Genomic DNA, 14,957 nt, shown 5'->3' on the forward strand with positions numbered 1-14,957 from the left:
TCATTCGTTTGTTCATTCGTTCGTTCATTTATTCATTCATTCATTCATTCATTCATTCATTCATTCATTCATTCATTCATTCATTCATTCATTCATTCATTCATTCATTCATTCATTCATTCATTCATTCATTCATTCATTCATTCATTCATTCAAGACAGTTACTGTAGTTTTGTCTATTGTCGTATTGATGCTCACAATTGTTTGTGAAATGCTTGTTGTATTACGTAGGGAGAAGATCAACCAGTATATCAACAGCCTACCTCAAGCTCCCCCTGGCCCTGCAGCTGGTACTGCAGGTGGTACAACAGGTGGTTACCAGAACCAGGACCAGACCAGACAGAACCAGGACCAAACTGGTCCAACAGGCACAGAGTACAGCCGGCCCAGGGACCCAGCAGTGAACTACGATTGTCCCATCTGTCTGGATAGAGCCAAGTTAGCCACAGAAACCAACTGTGGACATGTCTTCTGTGGTAAGAACCAGCACTAGGACTGGGTACCGGTACAGAAAATTCAGGTCCAGGTCCGGTTCAGGTCCAAAGGATCAGGTCCAGGTCCGGACCTGAACCTGGACCTGATGCAGTATGACTCATACCAATGGTCCATTTCACTACAAAGAAATCTGTTTGGTGGAGTATCAGACTTACACTGACGTTTTAAAATCCTACAACGCTAACTGCACCTGTACGATTGACTGTAAAACTTGGTAGAAATGACTATAAACTCAACTCTACTTCACTCTTGTTATTTTCTTCCACCTGGAAGCGTCAAAACGTGTGAATGCCTGATAAAATAATCTGTTAATTTTCTAATCGGTCCAACATAATTTTTTCAGGTCCGGTTTTTCTGGACCGGTCCAATAAGAAAAACCGGTTTTGTACCGGTACGCTGTACCGATACCCAGCCCTAACCAGCACTACTAGTATATCATACACTGGTCTTTCTAACTATTCACTCCTTTGTTGACTTATCCATCAATTCATGTGTCGTTATTCTCCCTGCAGGCCCATGTATCCTGACATACTGGAACAGAGCAACCAGACCTGTTAAATGTCCCTATTGCAGACAGTCTGTAAGTATTAAGAAAAGATAACACACTGTACACCCTTCCTTTATTGTACGGCATGTTTTCTTTCTCCCTGCTAGAAGGATATCCCTTTCAATGACACAAAGTTTGTGTTGGTCTCTGGGTTAGAGAGACATTTACACTAGTGGTGCGTACCTAAACTCAATTTAAGGTTCAGGTCCGGATTCAGGTCCAGCAGTTCAGGTTCAGGTCCGGACTTTAAGTCCGGACCTGAACCCATCATTGCATATTATGTGCATTTTTCTTTTGAGGGGGAGGGAGAATGATGCATATAAAATTTCACGTTAGCATGAATTGAAATGCAATGTGAAAAATACATGAAAATTATATACAGACAGTGTAAACACAAAATGTTTTTTGTCGTTTTCCAGTCCAAATTTCACTGTCTATGGAAGGTTTTAGATGGTTTAGAACAAAAAAAGGGAATATAAGTGACAGATTGCATTTTGCAAGTCCGGACTTGGCTCTGGACATTTAGATTTTTTTGGGACTTGGACCTAAACATTTTTAGGTCCAATTCCAAGTCCGGGCTTTAGGTACGCACCACTAATTTACACTGTCTACTTCAGACTGCTTTTACTCTTAGGTTGCTCTGATCATTTGATCTATTCTCCCTCCCAGGTCACTCTACTGATGAAGTGTTTTAGTGAAGAGGATCTCCGCTCTCCAGACCAGGAGTCTGTCAGTCAACAAGTCAGCCAGTATAACAGGGCATTCCTGGAGGAGCCAAGAGGGGTAGGTGGTCTTGATTGCTTCTAGATCTGGGCAAGTAATACAATATTCATGAAAATCAGATGAATAAGAGCACATCTCTGTATTCTTGGTACCTGTATAGCTTTTACAGATATTTGACAGTTAAGTCACACTGGATGTTAGAATTACCAGTATTGGTAGTTCAGCATGGTAGAATTTATCTTTATCACAGGACTGTCTCCTTTTGTAGATTTTTAACAGTCTCTCATGTAGCAAAGTTCAGATTTTTAGTACGGATGGGGTAATATTTCTTTTCTTTCCCAACAAGCAAATTTCTGTCCTGGGACAGGTCCTGGAGACAGCCCTTATCTACCATAAATCAATCAATCATTTTTCCCTACAAAATAAAAGAGACTCTTTCTACACAACCATTGCTTTATTCTCATCGACTGTGAGCAGCGACACCTGTCCTGCAGTACAATGTGACCCAGTCAGAATTGCCCTGAAGAAGGTGACAGACGGTCACCAAAACGTCGGTGAGAATAAAGCAATGGTTGTGTAAAAAGATAATCTCCAAGCAGATCCACGGTGGCATAATATAGTACACATCCCACCGTAGGATCTGCATTCATTCGGCTTCACAAAAGGCTATTAACATCCAATTGTTGCCTAATCAAACTGTGCTTGCTGTGTAGGTGTTAATTGCCCTCCTTCCTGTTTGACGCGGATCTCCTACAGGGATGTGCGCGGGTCAATGAACTTGTCCCAATAAAGAAATAAATTGCTCGTAAAATCATTAGCATCTCGGATTTTTGTGTAGCTGTTAATATGGCACAGGGAGGGGCAGAGACACCTTTATTCAATAGAAATGCTCCTCCCTGTTCCAGTGAAGGCAGATCTCCGGTGCCCATTTTACTCCCTTTGGCCAGCTATGATCCTTGGCCAGCTTTGATACTATCTTATGGCACCGTAGGATCTGCTCGGAGATTATAAAAAGAGTCTCTTTAGTCAGTGACGTACCAACCTGATGAAACTGTTCACGGATTTTCCCTTCCAGTTTATCACCTCTGTGCGTGACCTGCCCACCATCCTGCGCCACGTGTGGGGAGACATGTTCACAGTGGGGGGACTCTTCACTCTCCTCACCTGGGAGCGCATGCCTGTCTATCTCCTCACCTGTGTGTTCTACCTGGCCTCACCTATCGACCTACTCCCTGAGATGTTCTTTGGGCCACTTGGTCTCCTTGATGATGCCTACGTTGTCATACGCCTGCTGATTTATGTGTCCAACGTCTATAGAAGAATTGTAGCAGAAATTGAAGTTGACTAATAATGTTGAATCATTTTATAAGCTATTAGTTATGTTGGGACAACTGTTTGTTTCACCTTCAATGCATGCAAAGGTAGAGTATTACTTGTATCTTATTTAAGGTTTTTTTTTAGTTGATAGTCTGCGAATATTTATTGGTGAGAAAAAATGCAGGAAATGCTTCAGCTTTTGCCTTTTCAAGGATTTTTGTCTGAAAATAGTCAACACTAAGGAGCTCACAAGAATTGTGAAACAAAGTGAGTATAGCCTACAGATATGCATTTATTGATGTACATTTCCTGCTATTCACCTATTAGTTACTTCTGGAATGTCTCTGTTGCTATACATAATGTATGAACAAAATGGTCCGTATTTATCTTCAGCCTTCTTTTTTTATTCTGAACAGTAAAGTACATGACGTATGTATATTCATCCAGGACTCGTGATGTCTGTCTGGTCTATACACCTTTCTCACGCGGCGGCCATGATAGATCGAAGACGAGGTCAATGAGGCAAACAGACAAAACTTATTTCTAAAATCAGGTCCCATTTAGTTTCCCCCCAAACCACACAAATTTTCATGATATAAGATAGAATAATAAATATTACAAGAAGTGTTATGCACCGAAAGATGTAGCAATTTAGAGTAGTGTAGACTGACCCCATGGTCCCTTAAGAGATGCAAAATAAAAACATAATAATGCAAATTTTTAACGAATTTGCAGCCATTCACTTACTGGTCGATTTCCTAATTGGTAGGCTACCATTGGTCGAACTGCTGATTATGATGGACAGCCTTTTGATTGCCACATTGAACTCGTTTTAGATCTATCATGGCCGCCGCGTGAGAAAGGTGTATTCCTTTTAACTTTGACACTCTCACTCTAGTGACAGAAGCACACAGACATGTATGGTTTCACTTTTAATTTCACAAAATAATTGCACTAAACATACATCAAATGTAATTATTTTCAGCCACACCAGGTTAACTCTCTCTCTTAACTTACCATAAAGTCCCATCATAGGCTTCAATAAAATGAGTCATTTCTCTAAGTACAACTTATGATAATTTGAATACTAAATATAACTCTGACTGTACACTTCAAATAAGAAACTCATAGCACTAAATAAATACAACTTAAGCTCAGCAGCCATAGCAATTAACAAACATTGAACTGAATCAGTATGTCACCTCATTTCCACACATTTATGTTAACTCCTCAAAACATATAAATATATATCAATAACTATCTGAATAAAGATGTAAATATCTTGTTGATCATCATGGCTGGTTTTGTACCAAGCTGCTGTTCAACATAAACACAGTAGCACTTTGTCAGTTTGTAGCAATATTTTGCTCCTCCAAGGTGCTTCTATCACTATGAGAGTACCCTTAATAAGGATGCCTTCCTTCTTTCAGACAACAGTTTTGCATTGTAGTGCAATGCTGAAGCTACTATTACTTAACACTTGCAAGCAGGTGATTGTTCCTGTCAGCCCTTGTGTCAAAAAGCTGCTGCTCACCATGGTCAGGTTTACAGACTACAGGGGTGCCTAAGCATTTGCACGAACCCTATGAAATTCGTACGAATATTATGTGATACACATGAATCACTATGCAAAAACGCACGAATATTATGAAATTCGCACGAATCACTATGCAAAAACGCACAAATATTATGAAATTCGCACGAATTACTATGTGATTTACACGAACCTTATGAGATTTGCACGAACCTTATGCGAAATTGCGCAACCACTGACGGGGTCACGTGACAGACGGAGCGGGATTTTCAAGATGGCGGCTTCGATCGGCGGCGACGGAAAATACGATGTAACACACGGAAATGAAGCAAAACAGTAGCTCATAGGCTATTAAATACGTCTTTGTGACGGTAAATGTCCATTCCATACCTTGAAATATAAATATCACAGGTAGAAACACTCAAAATCATGCCTCCTCCCGGCCGCCCTTTTGGCATAAGGATCGTGCAAATCTCATAAGGTTCGTGTGAATCACATAGTGATTCGTGCGAATTTCATAATATTCGTGCGTTTTTGCATACTGATTCGTGCGAATTTCATAATATTCGTGAGTTTTCGCATAGTGATTCGTGTGTATCACATAATATTTGTGCGAATTTCATAGGGTTCGTGCAAATGTTTAGGCACCCCTGGACTACCAGGTTGTAGACTTCACTGCGACACATTTCACACTTTCAGTTCAATTTCCCTTCTTCAATAACCGCAGGCTTTGGTTTTGATAGTATACCATACTATTTAAACTTTCTAAAAGGTCTAGATACAAAAGTTGTTATTGCCATTCTGTTTACCTGAAGGTGTTTTACAAAATGTCAACACTTGATCAAGTAAAAAAGTTGTTATAGTTAACAAAGATTGTCACTAATGACTGTCATGTCATCAGAAATTTTGACATGGATACTTGGTTAAATCGATTGCTACCAGTATATCATGGTAGATCAGCTTTTTACCCACATTTATAAAGTACATATAATTTCAGATGGCAGAGGGTAGTATCTGATCAAGGGTGGTAAGAGATGAAATATCCGGATTAGGGCTGGGTACCGGTACAGAAAATTCAGGTCCAGGTCCGGTTCAGGTCCAAAGGATCAGGTCCAGGTCCGGACCTGAACCTGGACCTGAAGCAGTATGACTCATACCAATGGTCCATTTCACTACCAAGAAATCTGTTTGGTGGAGTATTAGACTTACACTGACGTTTTAAAATCCTATAACGCTAACTGTACTTGTACGATTGGCTGTAAAACTTGGTAGAAATTACTATAAACTCTACTCTACTTCACTCTTGTCATTTTCTTCCAACTGCAAGCGCCAAAACGTATGAATGCCTTATAAAATAATCTGTTAATTTTCTAATCGGTCCAACATCCGGTCCACCTAATTTTTTCAGGTCCGGTTTTTCTGGATCGGTCCAATAAGAAAAAACGGTTTTGTACCGGTACGCTGTACCGATACCCAGCCCTAGCCCAGAGGAAACATTGGACACTGGGACTGGCAAAATGTAATCTACATTCAGCCTGGTATAAACTGGTTAAAAATACAGTTTCACATGAAAAGTAAATGGTATACTTCATGTCATGGTATCCTTAATGATGATATGTAACTTATGTACTTGTCCTTAGAGTTGATCGATTAGATTTTATATCATTCCTCATAAGACCTAAGTTTCTAAAGTTCTTAGTTTAATAGTCTCTACCAGACTCCGGATCGCTGGAAAATCGTAGAAATGGAACAAATAGAGAGGAATATAACCGGCCAGAGAACAGATCGAGATCCGTTGATCGCGTGCTGTTCCCTGGCCGGTTATATTCCTCTGGCCGGCTTACTCCTCTATTTGTTCCATTTCTACGATTTTTCCAGCAATCCAGAGTCTGGTAGAGACTATTAGTTTACTGTAATGCTGTTGAAAAGGCACCTTATGCTGGTACTAAGTTCTACTACAGCTACTGTGTACTGTTTGTTCTACATAACTGACCACTGTCAGCATGGATAGTTATTGCACTTTGCTGTGTATTATTAGTCCAGTATCAATGCTTAAAAAGGTATACGGTATAAGGTTTTCATAAGGCAAGATGGTTACAGGTAAGGTAACAGGAATAGTATAAAAAAGCAATCTGTTATCTTCTGACATTCTATGAAGTTCTATGCAACTGCAAGTCTCTAGCTCTGATATGCCCCCCTCCCCTCATTTCCTTGTTGTAATTGTACAGTATTCAGGTACTACTGGTATATACACTGTCAAACATGCTGTCTCTTCTGTTTCTTTTTCTTTTCTTATAGGGCATTACCTTGCCTGGTTACCATACCCCAACCTCAAAAATATCTTTTGTGTTGGGGTATGGCGGGATGGCTGTAGAAATGTTCTCGAAGGCCCTTGATCAGAGGGAGGAGAACCTAGGATTTATGACCACTCACACCACAGTCAGGTAGCCAACTACAACACACCACAGTTGGTCAGCAGGCTATCACAGTAGCGAATCAGGTACTTAGTGGTCACTGTTATGGATTCAAAAAATACAGTTGGGGGTCTTTAACCAATCATGGTAGGGGTGTATTACCTCCTGCTGATCCTGCTGCTGTTCTATTGGTGGAGTTTTTTGCCCAATATAAGGGACAAAATTGAGAACCAGGCCTATCCCATCCGGCCAGACCCTTGCACGATAGATACTTGAGATCGGCCTGGGGTTTGGTAACCAGGCTAGGCATTACCTTGCAGATGAAGTTTACTGGAGCCAACCAAAAGTCTTCTTTGGTTGTCCTCTCCACAGATGATGTAAATTGTTCGGCCATTGCTTTTTTTCTCCTCTTCTGTCAATCATTCATTTGGCACAACGACTTCAGTGTGGCTTTTACCTCCTCATTTACCTTATGACTTATAAAAAAAGTTTCTTTTTTCCTTCACCCTGCCCCTCCCCATACAAAATCTTACATGGTCCATCCCCTTCATCTCTCTCCTGTTAGCCACAAAGTTAGTAGTAAACAACTGAGTAATGTGATTACTCCTTTCCCTTCCCAAGTAATAACATAAATGGTTCTCCCCTGCTGGCCAGTAAGGTCCTGCACATAATTGCCATGTACCCTCTACTTGTCAACCCTGTCCCTCCCCATAACCATATTATGGTTCAATGGTTCACTCCGCATCCTCTCCCAGACCCAACTCTCCTCTATTGGCCACGAAGGTCCTGTACATGATTGACACGTAGATCAGCAACACGAGGATGACAAAAACATCATCCACCAGCCCCAGAATACCAAACGCGCCCTCTGGGATGATGTCTAGTGGTGAGATGAAGTACAATATGGCACCGAGCAGAATGAGAAACACGCGTACACGAAACATCATGACCAGCCCTCCGACGGTGAACAGCTCAACAAAGGCATGGCGTAGCAAGGTCGGAAGGTCATACAGGTAATCCAGCAGCTGGATGGGGCAAAGGGCAAAGGGCAAAGATAAGAGGTCAAAGGCAAATGACACCTCATATGTTTGTTGAAGAATTGATCAATCATCAAGTTGGTTTTGATCAATCATTCAAAACCAACTAATAACAATTATAGGAACATGACCCACACATATACTGGTAAGTCACTGTGCTAATAACATGACCGAAGTGAAGGAAGCACTCAGTAAGAAGACCTCCCAGAGCAGATGCATTACAGAATATATTTTTCAAAAAGAAAGACAATGTCAGCTGCTACATATTGACCAGTATGTAAGAAACAGTACAAAAACACTACATGTACATATACTACATACATACCGGCCTGGGTTCCCCAGAGTATCTTCTGTTGTAAGCGTTTATCTCTCCAGCGACCTGTACCAAGTCATCTGAGCCATTCTCTGCTTCAGTAAACAGAGGTAACAACAGAGTCACCTGAAGTAGGAACATGAAATATATCAGATTATTAGTCAGAACTTTCGCATATTGAACTGTGGTCACCAAACTAATAGCAGGCTTTCATTTCTGGGTATCTATGTCAGGGTTCTCCCCAGAATTTTTTAGTATAGTGGAGGGGCTGGCAAAAATAACCCGCACCAACGCGCTGCGCTTTCATGAAAATGGGTTCATTTTGCAATGACAGAGGGTGTCAAATACTACAAGTATAATATATTGTTGTGATTCATTTGTTGTAAAGTGGCAAAACGACTATTGTTTTGATCATTGCTCATTCACAAGTTTTTGCAGACAATGCTGACTGGAAAAGTGATGCCACTTGGCACAAAAATCTGTGAATTGTCATTAATTTTAAAATTTTTAGCAAAACTAACAAAGAAAATAGGGAAGAAACACACTAAATTTGAAAAATAGTATAGTGGAGCTGGCTGAGAGTACAGTGGAGGTCCTCCCTTATTCCACCGTCTGGGTAGAACCCTGTATGTCCTAACACCTGTTTTTGGAAAATATGCTGTTGTGCTTTATAAAGCTGCATTGGTTGGTGCAAGTGTCACAGCTCCTGGAATTTATCTGAAATAAGGAGAATTTTTTTTTCTGTCCTCACCGTTTGTCTGCAGACAGGACAGCCCACTGCTCCCAGCCACCTCCCGTGTCTCCAGTACATCAGAATACAGTTGGCTGTAAAACAATGATAGAGAAAAATCACTTCTGGATTTGTCCATGGGACCATGAAATAAGAATATCACAAGTTAGCCTGCAAACAAAATAAAGCAAGCAAAGAGATTAATTAAATACCTGTTGAAAAACAAATTATGTATAACTAGACAATTATGATTGAAAGTTGACTGTCTTCCTACATGAAAACATTCAAGTCCTTTAAAGGGACATAATGTAAAATTAAAGTCACTGTTTTCGGTTATTTCTCTACATAATGAGTTGAGTCTACCTTATTACACTGCACAGCAATATTTACAACGTATGACTACGACTTTGTTGAGCCGTGAGGATGTCTTGAAATATGCGCACTTCCCTCCGCCGCTTGAGTTGTCCGCCATTTTATTCAACTCGCCGGCGAGCCAAAGTGCGCATTACTGAAGTTTGTTGAAAGTCCCCGCTAAGCTCCGAAGATCTGCGACCGCAACGGTCGATTCGGAAATCTACGGTCGGCTTACTTCCGGTAGGCTACCCGGAAGTAAGTGAATTTGGTCGCGGCTTACTTTGATGTTGTTAATAAGCACTAGAAATGTGATAAAATGACGCAGATAAGTTAGAAATAAGTTGCAAATGTCAATCTGAATGGAGATTTTCAAGTTCAGAACATTTGAAATTTTGGCGCCATATTTCTACATTATGTCCCTTTAACACATTTACTCTGCTGTCCACAGCTGTAACTGGCCCTTCCCTGCCTTATAGGTGGCCGTACGGACGTTGGTTGGGCTGTTATAAGCATAAGCAAGATTTAATCAGGCTAAGGAAATTCAGGCTCAACAAATTTTAGGTCCAAACATTTGACCTTTTAGACTGGGTACAATCCTCCATTACTGCTGACTCAGTCGTTTTGCTTGCTGAACATCCATTAGCACAGGGTTAGACAAGTTTTCAAAAATTCACTTGTCCTATCGGGCAAGTACATTAAAAATTTACTTGCCCGAACCAAATTTTCACTTGCCCGAAATTTGAATTACATTTTTCTATGTGTTTTCACTTACATAAATTTTCAATTTTGTTAAGAGACCACGTCTAGCGAAATAATAGACGTTAAACAAGGACAGCAACAACAACAAAATCAATGTCTCTACTGGCTTAAAAATGACATGGTCAATATAGGCAGGCATTCAGCCCCATGTGCTGTCACACTCAGTGGTAATTTGAACGGGTCACATCTGGAAATTCTTACTTGCCCGTCGGGCAAGTGGGGAAGCACTTCTGCTTGCCTGAACAGCACTTTTACTTGTCCGGAACAATCGGGCTAATGGACTTGTTTATCCCTGTAGCAAGTGAAAAGATTGAGTCAGCAGTTACTATACAGGATGGTACTCATGCCATCGCCTTCTACGAGATTACTGACCCAATTGTAATGTCAACATGGTTGCTATATGGTATACATTTGTAAGTCTGGAGTTCCATATGTGTCCATGATTTTGTTATTATTACCAACATGTTAACATCATCTTGACTGACCACAGAAGACATGTCCACAGTTTGTTTCCACAGCAAAGTTGGTGCTCTCCATACAGATGGGACACTGCCCGTTGTTGGTGAACCTGGGCTGCCTGTCGCCCTGAGTGTCGTCCAATCCCAGCTGCTGCCGTGCCTCCAGGATACGCGTCCTGTGGTCAGGGTGGATGGTCGTTCCCATGGCCTGCTGTTGGCTATGGTGGAAGACAGTCACAGGATGTTCATTGTTGTCAAGGGATTATACTGCTATAATTGTACTTCAGGGTTGAACAAGTTTTCTAAAATCCACTTGTCCTATCGGGCAAGCACATAAAAAATGTACTTGCCCGAACCAATTTTTCACTTGCCCAAAATTCAAATGTCACTGTTACTAGTATATGCATTTTCACTTCCAGCAATGGAATTCTCTGTAGACAATTGCTTGATGTCATGACTGTAAAAAGTAACAAGCTTATCAAAATTGCACTAAAATCAATGGAAAAATCTTACTTGCCCGATCGGACAAGTGGGGTAGGACATGCACTTGCCCGAACAGCACTTTCACTTGCCCTGGACAATAGGGCTAGTGGACTTGTTTATCCCTGGTACTTGCTATTTAAGTTCACCTAGATTGAATATGTTATAATTTTAACAACTTTCCAAGTAAAGATTGAAGAGAAGGGTTGATTTGGGGCTTTGTGGAAATGGAAAGCTTTTCAAAAGCTATTGTCTATCAAATTTAGAATTAGCCCCGCCCATTGTATTAGCTCTTTGAAATCCTGCCCAAGGATGTGAAGAGAGTACATTGTAGTCAGCCCACCCAATAACAAAAACGTTTTGATAGCAATATTAGATACCTTAGAACATGGCCACTACCCCTCAGCCAATGGGAGCCCTTCAATTACTGTGATTATACATTTGCATTCACATAGTGCAGACAAAGTGTCGTACTATTGAAAAAGTGTGGTACAGTGGAAGCCGCTTAATTGCACACCCAATTTGCCTGTGAATTTTGTGCAATTATCCGGCGTGTGCGATAATGCGGAGTTGGTCATTTGGACCGCATCACCACGGTCGGAGGGGCCGAGGGGTGGTATGGGAGGTAGTACAACGCACAGTTTATTTACGCGTTACAGTAGTGCTGCACCTGTTGTGCTCCGGACGTCATATACATGTCTTCACGAAACATCGTACTGCAATGCACTTGAAATCGAAACTAAAAGTAAGTTACTGTATACGTTATGTAGCTTCCTGATCACGAAACTAAAGCACTGCACCGCCGAAGGCGTGTGTTATGTCCGTCTGTAGGCCCCGAGTCGCTGTGTTGTTTCCGACTGGCTGCCAAGAACATAAAACCACTGCATAAGTATTTCCCCGCGACCCTAATTACGTAATTAGACAATGGACAGATAGAGAACATTTGTTATTGAGTATGTCATAGCAAGTTGTCTGCCAAATCGTAATGCCGGCTTTGACAACCTCTAGCGGGCGGGCGTCTCTTCATGGTGCCGACCCCACAAAATCGCTTTCTTTTGATCCCAATAACAATTTCATACATGTTGTCAGTATAGCAACTTCACAATGGCCGTTATCGGCTTATTTGTACCGTGTCTGACGATTTTTAGCACGCATTTTCAGTCAATTTGACGACGATGTTTGACAAATTTTCGTGCAATTATCCGGCGTTGGTGATTTTTTATCGTGCAGATAAGCGAAGTCACTAACAATGGAGTGAATGGGAGACGGTTTGGGATATGGGGATTCCGTGCAATTACCCGAAGTGTGCGTTTAACTGGCTTCCACTGTACTATGTAAATTTGCATAAAATAGTACCACACTTTTTTTGATAGGACAACACTTTTTTCATAATACAACACTTTTTATGCTACGACTCTGACATTAATTAGGACTAGGAGTGTAAGAAGACACGTCATCAATGTCAGACTAATCACTTTACCTAGTACCTGGCTCAAACACAGCTGGAATCTGGACTACATACTAAGTGTCAGTATACAGGGAGATTTGATCTTTCAAATGATATACATGATAACATTATACAACCACTCTGCAATTGGCTAACTTGATTATATTCTACAAATTACTTAATCAGCCGTGTCCTTTCCACCTTTGAAGTGACAAGTGTGATATTAAACAACGTGATGTTGCATAATAAAGGCTACACAAAATTGCTTACTTCCAAAGATAAAATGTAAGACCTGAGTGAAGTTTGATAATTTTTTCCAATGTCTGGCATTTTTATACATCACTGCTTATCTAGATATAAGTGAAAGTGTTATAACATGACGTGTACATCCCCTCCCCTCCCCCATATTGTGATACTTACTTCCATCTGTACAGCACGGATCCTATCGACACCATCATCACACCCACCATTACGCTGATGTACACCAGCTCATCCCCGAACCCCTCCACTAACGTTCCGGTTTCCGGACCGCCCATCTCGTCCAGCACGTCCCCCATTCCGCAGAAATCCGGACACCGTACCTGTAGCTTCCAAATCCGGAAGTGAATTCACCAGAAATCTTTTCACAAGTACGCATGCGTCATGACCTTTAGGTCGTGGTATAGTGGGGATCAACCATTTTAAATCATCTTTCCGTTTCAAAATCACATGATCCGAACATACTTGACAAAAATATACACATTTGCTTTATTATCATTACAAGTGTGCATGTTTTTGCAATCTTGAATTGTTTTGAGGATTATTTTTCACACTAGCCGAATGTTGAGACGGATCCCTCGACACACAACGAACTGTCCCCAGAGATTGCGTACTAGGCGGGTTGTCGGTTTCCTCCCAAAGTCGCAGATCGGCGAAAACGTCGGAATTTCCCCATGATCTGATCACTTTAACCGGAATTTGGAAACATTAGAGTTGACATAAGAACGTAGAAGCCCTGAGGATCGCCATGGACAAGACGGAGCTGTGCGAATGCCTTGTACAATGGGTAAGTTTGTGTGTGTGACTGCGTGGCAGATACACTAGCCTAGTTTGAGGAAAGGGGGGGGGGGGGGTGCTCTGTCTGCAAACAAATTGGAGCATCTGTTACCCTCACGAGATATGGGGATACAAAGTTCTTTTATCTGGATAAAGAGTCGTGATCAGGAACTGAGGGAAAACATGGTGTCAAACAGCTCTAGTATAGAGACTACACAGTGGTCTAGACAACTCCTAATTGTTTTGTTTACGTCGTAATCGAATTTAAAACGTTGGAATTTTGGGTTACCTTTGGTTTGACAGATACACAGCGTTGTCTGTGTGGTTTGTATGGACTTGGAAATACTGTCTGGCATGTTATATGCTATAATAAACTAAGCCTGATATTTGGGGATTCTGAATCATAGGTCAGAGACCATGCCACCATGGATAAGAAGGATATATTATCACCCAGCATAGATGTAACTTTCATTAAGTTGCAGTTACATATGATGTAGCTGTTGATTTAAACTTATGGTACCATTCAATAATTTGCCCTTTTTACCTGAAATGATATGAGGAAAGGGACAAATAAACTGTTGTACGTGTAGATGATTGACGAAGACACACATAATGACACATAATTTTGACTAATTGTCTGATATCAGTTGCAATATGACAGAAAGGAAACTGTCAACAAACGTGCATAAACTGAGCTTTATGATCCCATTACATATATAGATGTCCCTGTTAGAATAATTAAATGTTGTACAGAAGCGAATGGAATTTATAGGAACCAACCAGAGTTCAATTATTTTTAGTGGTATCACCAAAAAATAACCATCACATACATGTGAACATATAGTATATAGATGATGATGATGATGATAATGATAGCATAAAGTGAGGAAATCTCTATTACCCCAGGATTTTGTTACCAGTCTTCTTAAACAGCTGTTTTCCTCTGTGACACATGAAGTCAGTCTCCTGTTTTGCACATGAACAGAAATGGGGGTTCCCACAATAAACCTCTTCTGGTGTCATTGTTTCTATGCCAGCTCTGTAAGTGCAAGCATTTTCTTCATCTTCATCTTCTTTACCCTCCAAAAACCCCACTGGGGTGTCGCTGAGGGGGATTTTGCATGAACTTTGATCAGGGCTTTAGCCAGCTCGAAATTTTTTTCCGTCAGCCAATTACAACCGTCGCGAAAACCGCGAAAATTAGTTAGAAGGACTGAACTGAGACCTTGAAAAACTGGTTTTAATGAGATTATCGTATGCGAAAGGGCGCCGACACACATTTCAACAATCATAACAATAGCAAAACAAACAGTG

The 14,957-nt window shown here is 41.0% G+C and overlaps 3 protein-coding genes across 8 annotated transcripts in view; 2 read left to right on the plus strand and 1 right to left on the minus strand.

The window, feature by feature from the left end:
* LOC118432219 (E3 ubiquitin-protein ligase RNF170-like) overlaps positions 1-3,508 on the plus strand; it is a 4,502-nt gene extending 994 nt beyond the window's left edge. Inside the window, exons 2-5 of the mRNA XM_035843747.1 lie at positions 232-476; positions 1,008-1,075; positions 1,712-1,825; positions 2,841-3,508. Coding sequence (XP_035699640.1) covers positions 232-476; positions 1,008-1,075; positions 1,712-1,825; positions 2,841-3,113 — 700 coding nt within the window. The 3' untranslated portion in view covers positions 3,114-3,508. The remainder of the gene's footprint in view (positions 1-231; positions 477-1,007; positions 1,076-1,711; positions 1,826-2,840) is intronic.
* Positions 3,509-6,827: 3,319 nt separating this feature from the next.
* On the minus strand, positions 6,828-13,331 carry LOC118432528 (E3 ubiquitin-protein ligase RNF170-like). 2 transcript variants are annotated; one of them, XR_004833097.1, is made up of 6 exons: positions 13,029-13,331; positions 10,709-10,899; positions 9,132-9,205; positions 8,393-8,506; positions 7,344-8,055; positions 6,828-6,922 (listed from the first exon to the last, which is right to left on the minus strand). XR_004833097.1 is itself a non-coding variant. In XM_035844143.1 (5 exons), exons 1-5 carry the CDS (start codon positions 13,163-13,165, stop codon positions 7,765-7,767), a joined length of 807 nt encoding a protein of 268 aa, XP_035700036.1. In that variant the 5' UTR covers positions 13,166-13,331; the 3' UTR covers positions 7,340-7,764. The 2 variants fall into 2 exon arrangements, 1 of the variants encoding a protein (XP_035700036.1); XM_035844143.1 differs by lacking the exon at positions 6,828-6,922 and having other exon boundaries at positions 7,340-8,055.
* Positions 13,332-13,450: 119 nt separating this feature from the next.
* The window catches only part of LOC118432527 (protein Hook homolog), a 24,793-nt gene continuing 23,286 nt past the window's right edge, over positions 13,451-14,957 (plus strand). For 4 of the 5 annotated variants that reach the window (XM_035844138.1, XM_035844139.1, XM_035844140.1 and 1 more), the window contains exon 1: positions 13,451-13,653. In XM_035844138.1, the coding sequence (XP_035700031.1) occupies positions 13,615-13,653 (39 nt within the window). In that variant the 5' untranslated portion in view covers positions 13,451-13,614. The remainder of the gene's footprint in view (positions 13,654-14,957) is intronic. The other variant, XM_035844142.1, reaches the window with a different exon arrangement.

Source organism: Branchiostoma floridae, chromosome 15 (assembly GCF_000003815.2).
Source record: "Branchiostoma floridae strain S238N-H82 chromosome 15, Bfl_VNyyK, whole genome shotgun sequence".
Taxonomy (NCBI): domain Eukaryota; kingdom Metazoa; phylum Chordata; class Leptocardii; order Amphioxiformes; family Branchiostomatidae; genus Branchiostoma; species Branchiostoma floridae.

Coding starts and splice junctions, on each gene's coding strand:
- LOC118432528 (XM_035844143.1), bottom strand. CDS start 13,165: ATGGGGGACGTGCTGGACGAGATGGGCGGTCCGGAAACCGGAACGTTA. Junction 10,900..13,028: donor TCCGTGCTGTACAGATGGAA/GTAAGTATCACA, acceptor CTTCCACCATAG/CCAACAGCAGGCCATGGGAA. Junction 8,507..9,131: donor GTCCTGTCTGCAGACAAACG/GTGAGGACAGAA, acceptor TTCCTACTTCAG/GTGACTCTGTTGTTACCTCT.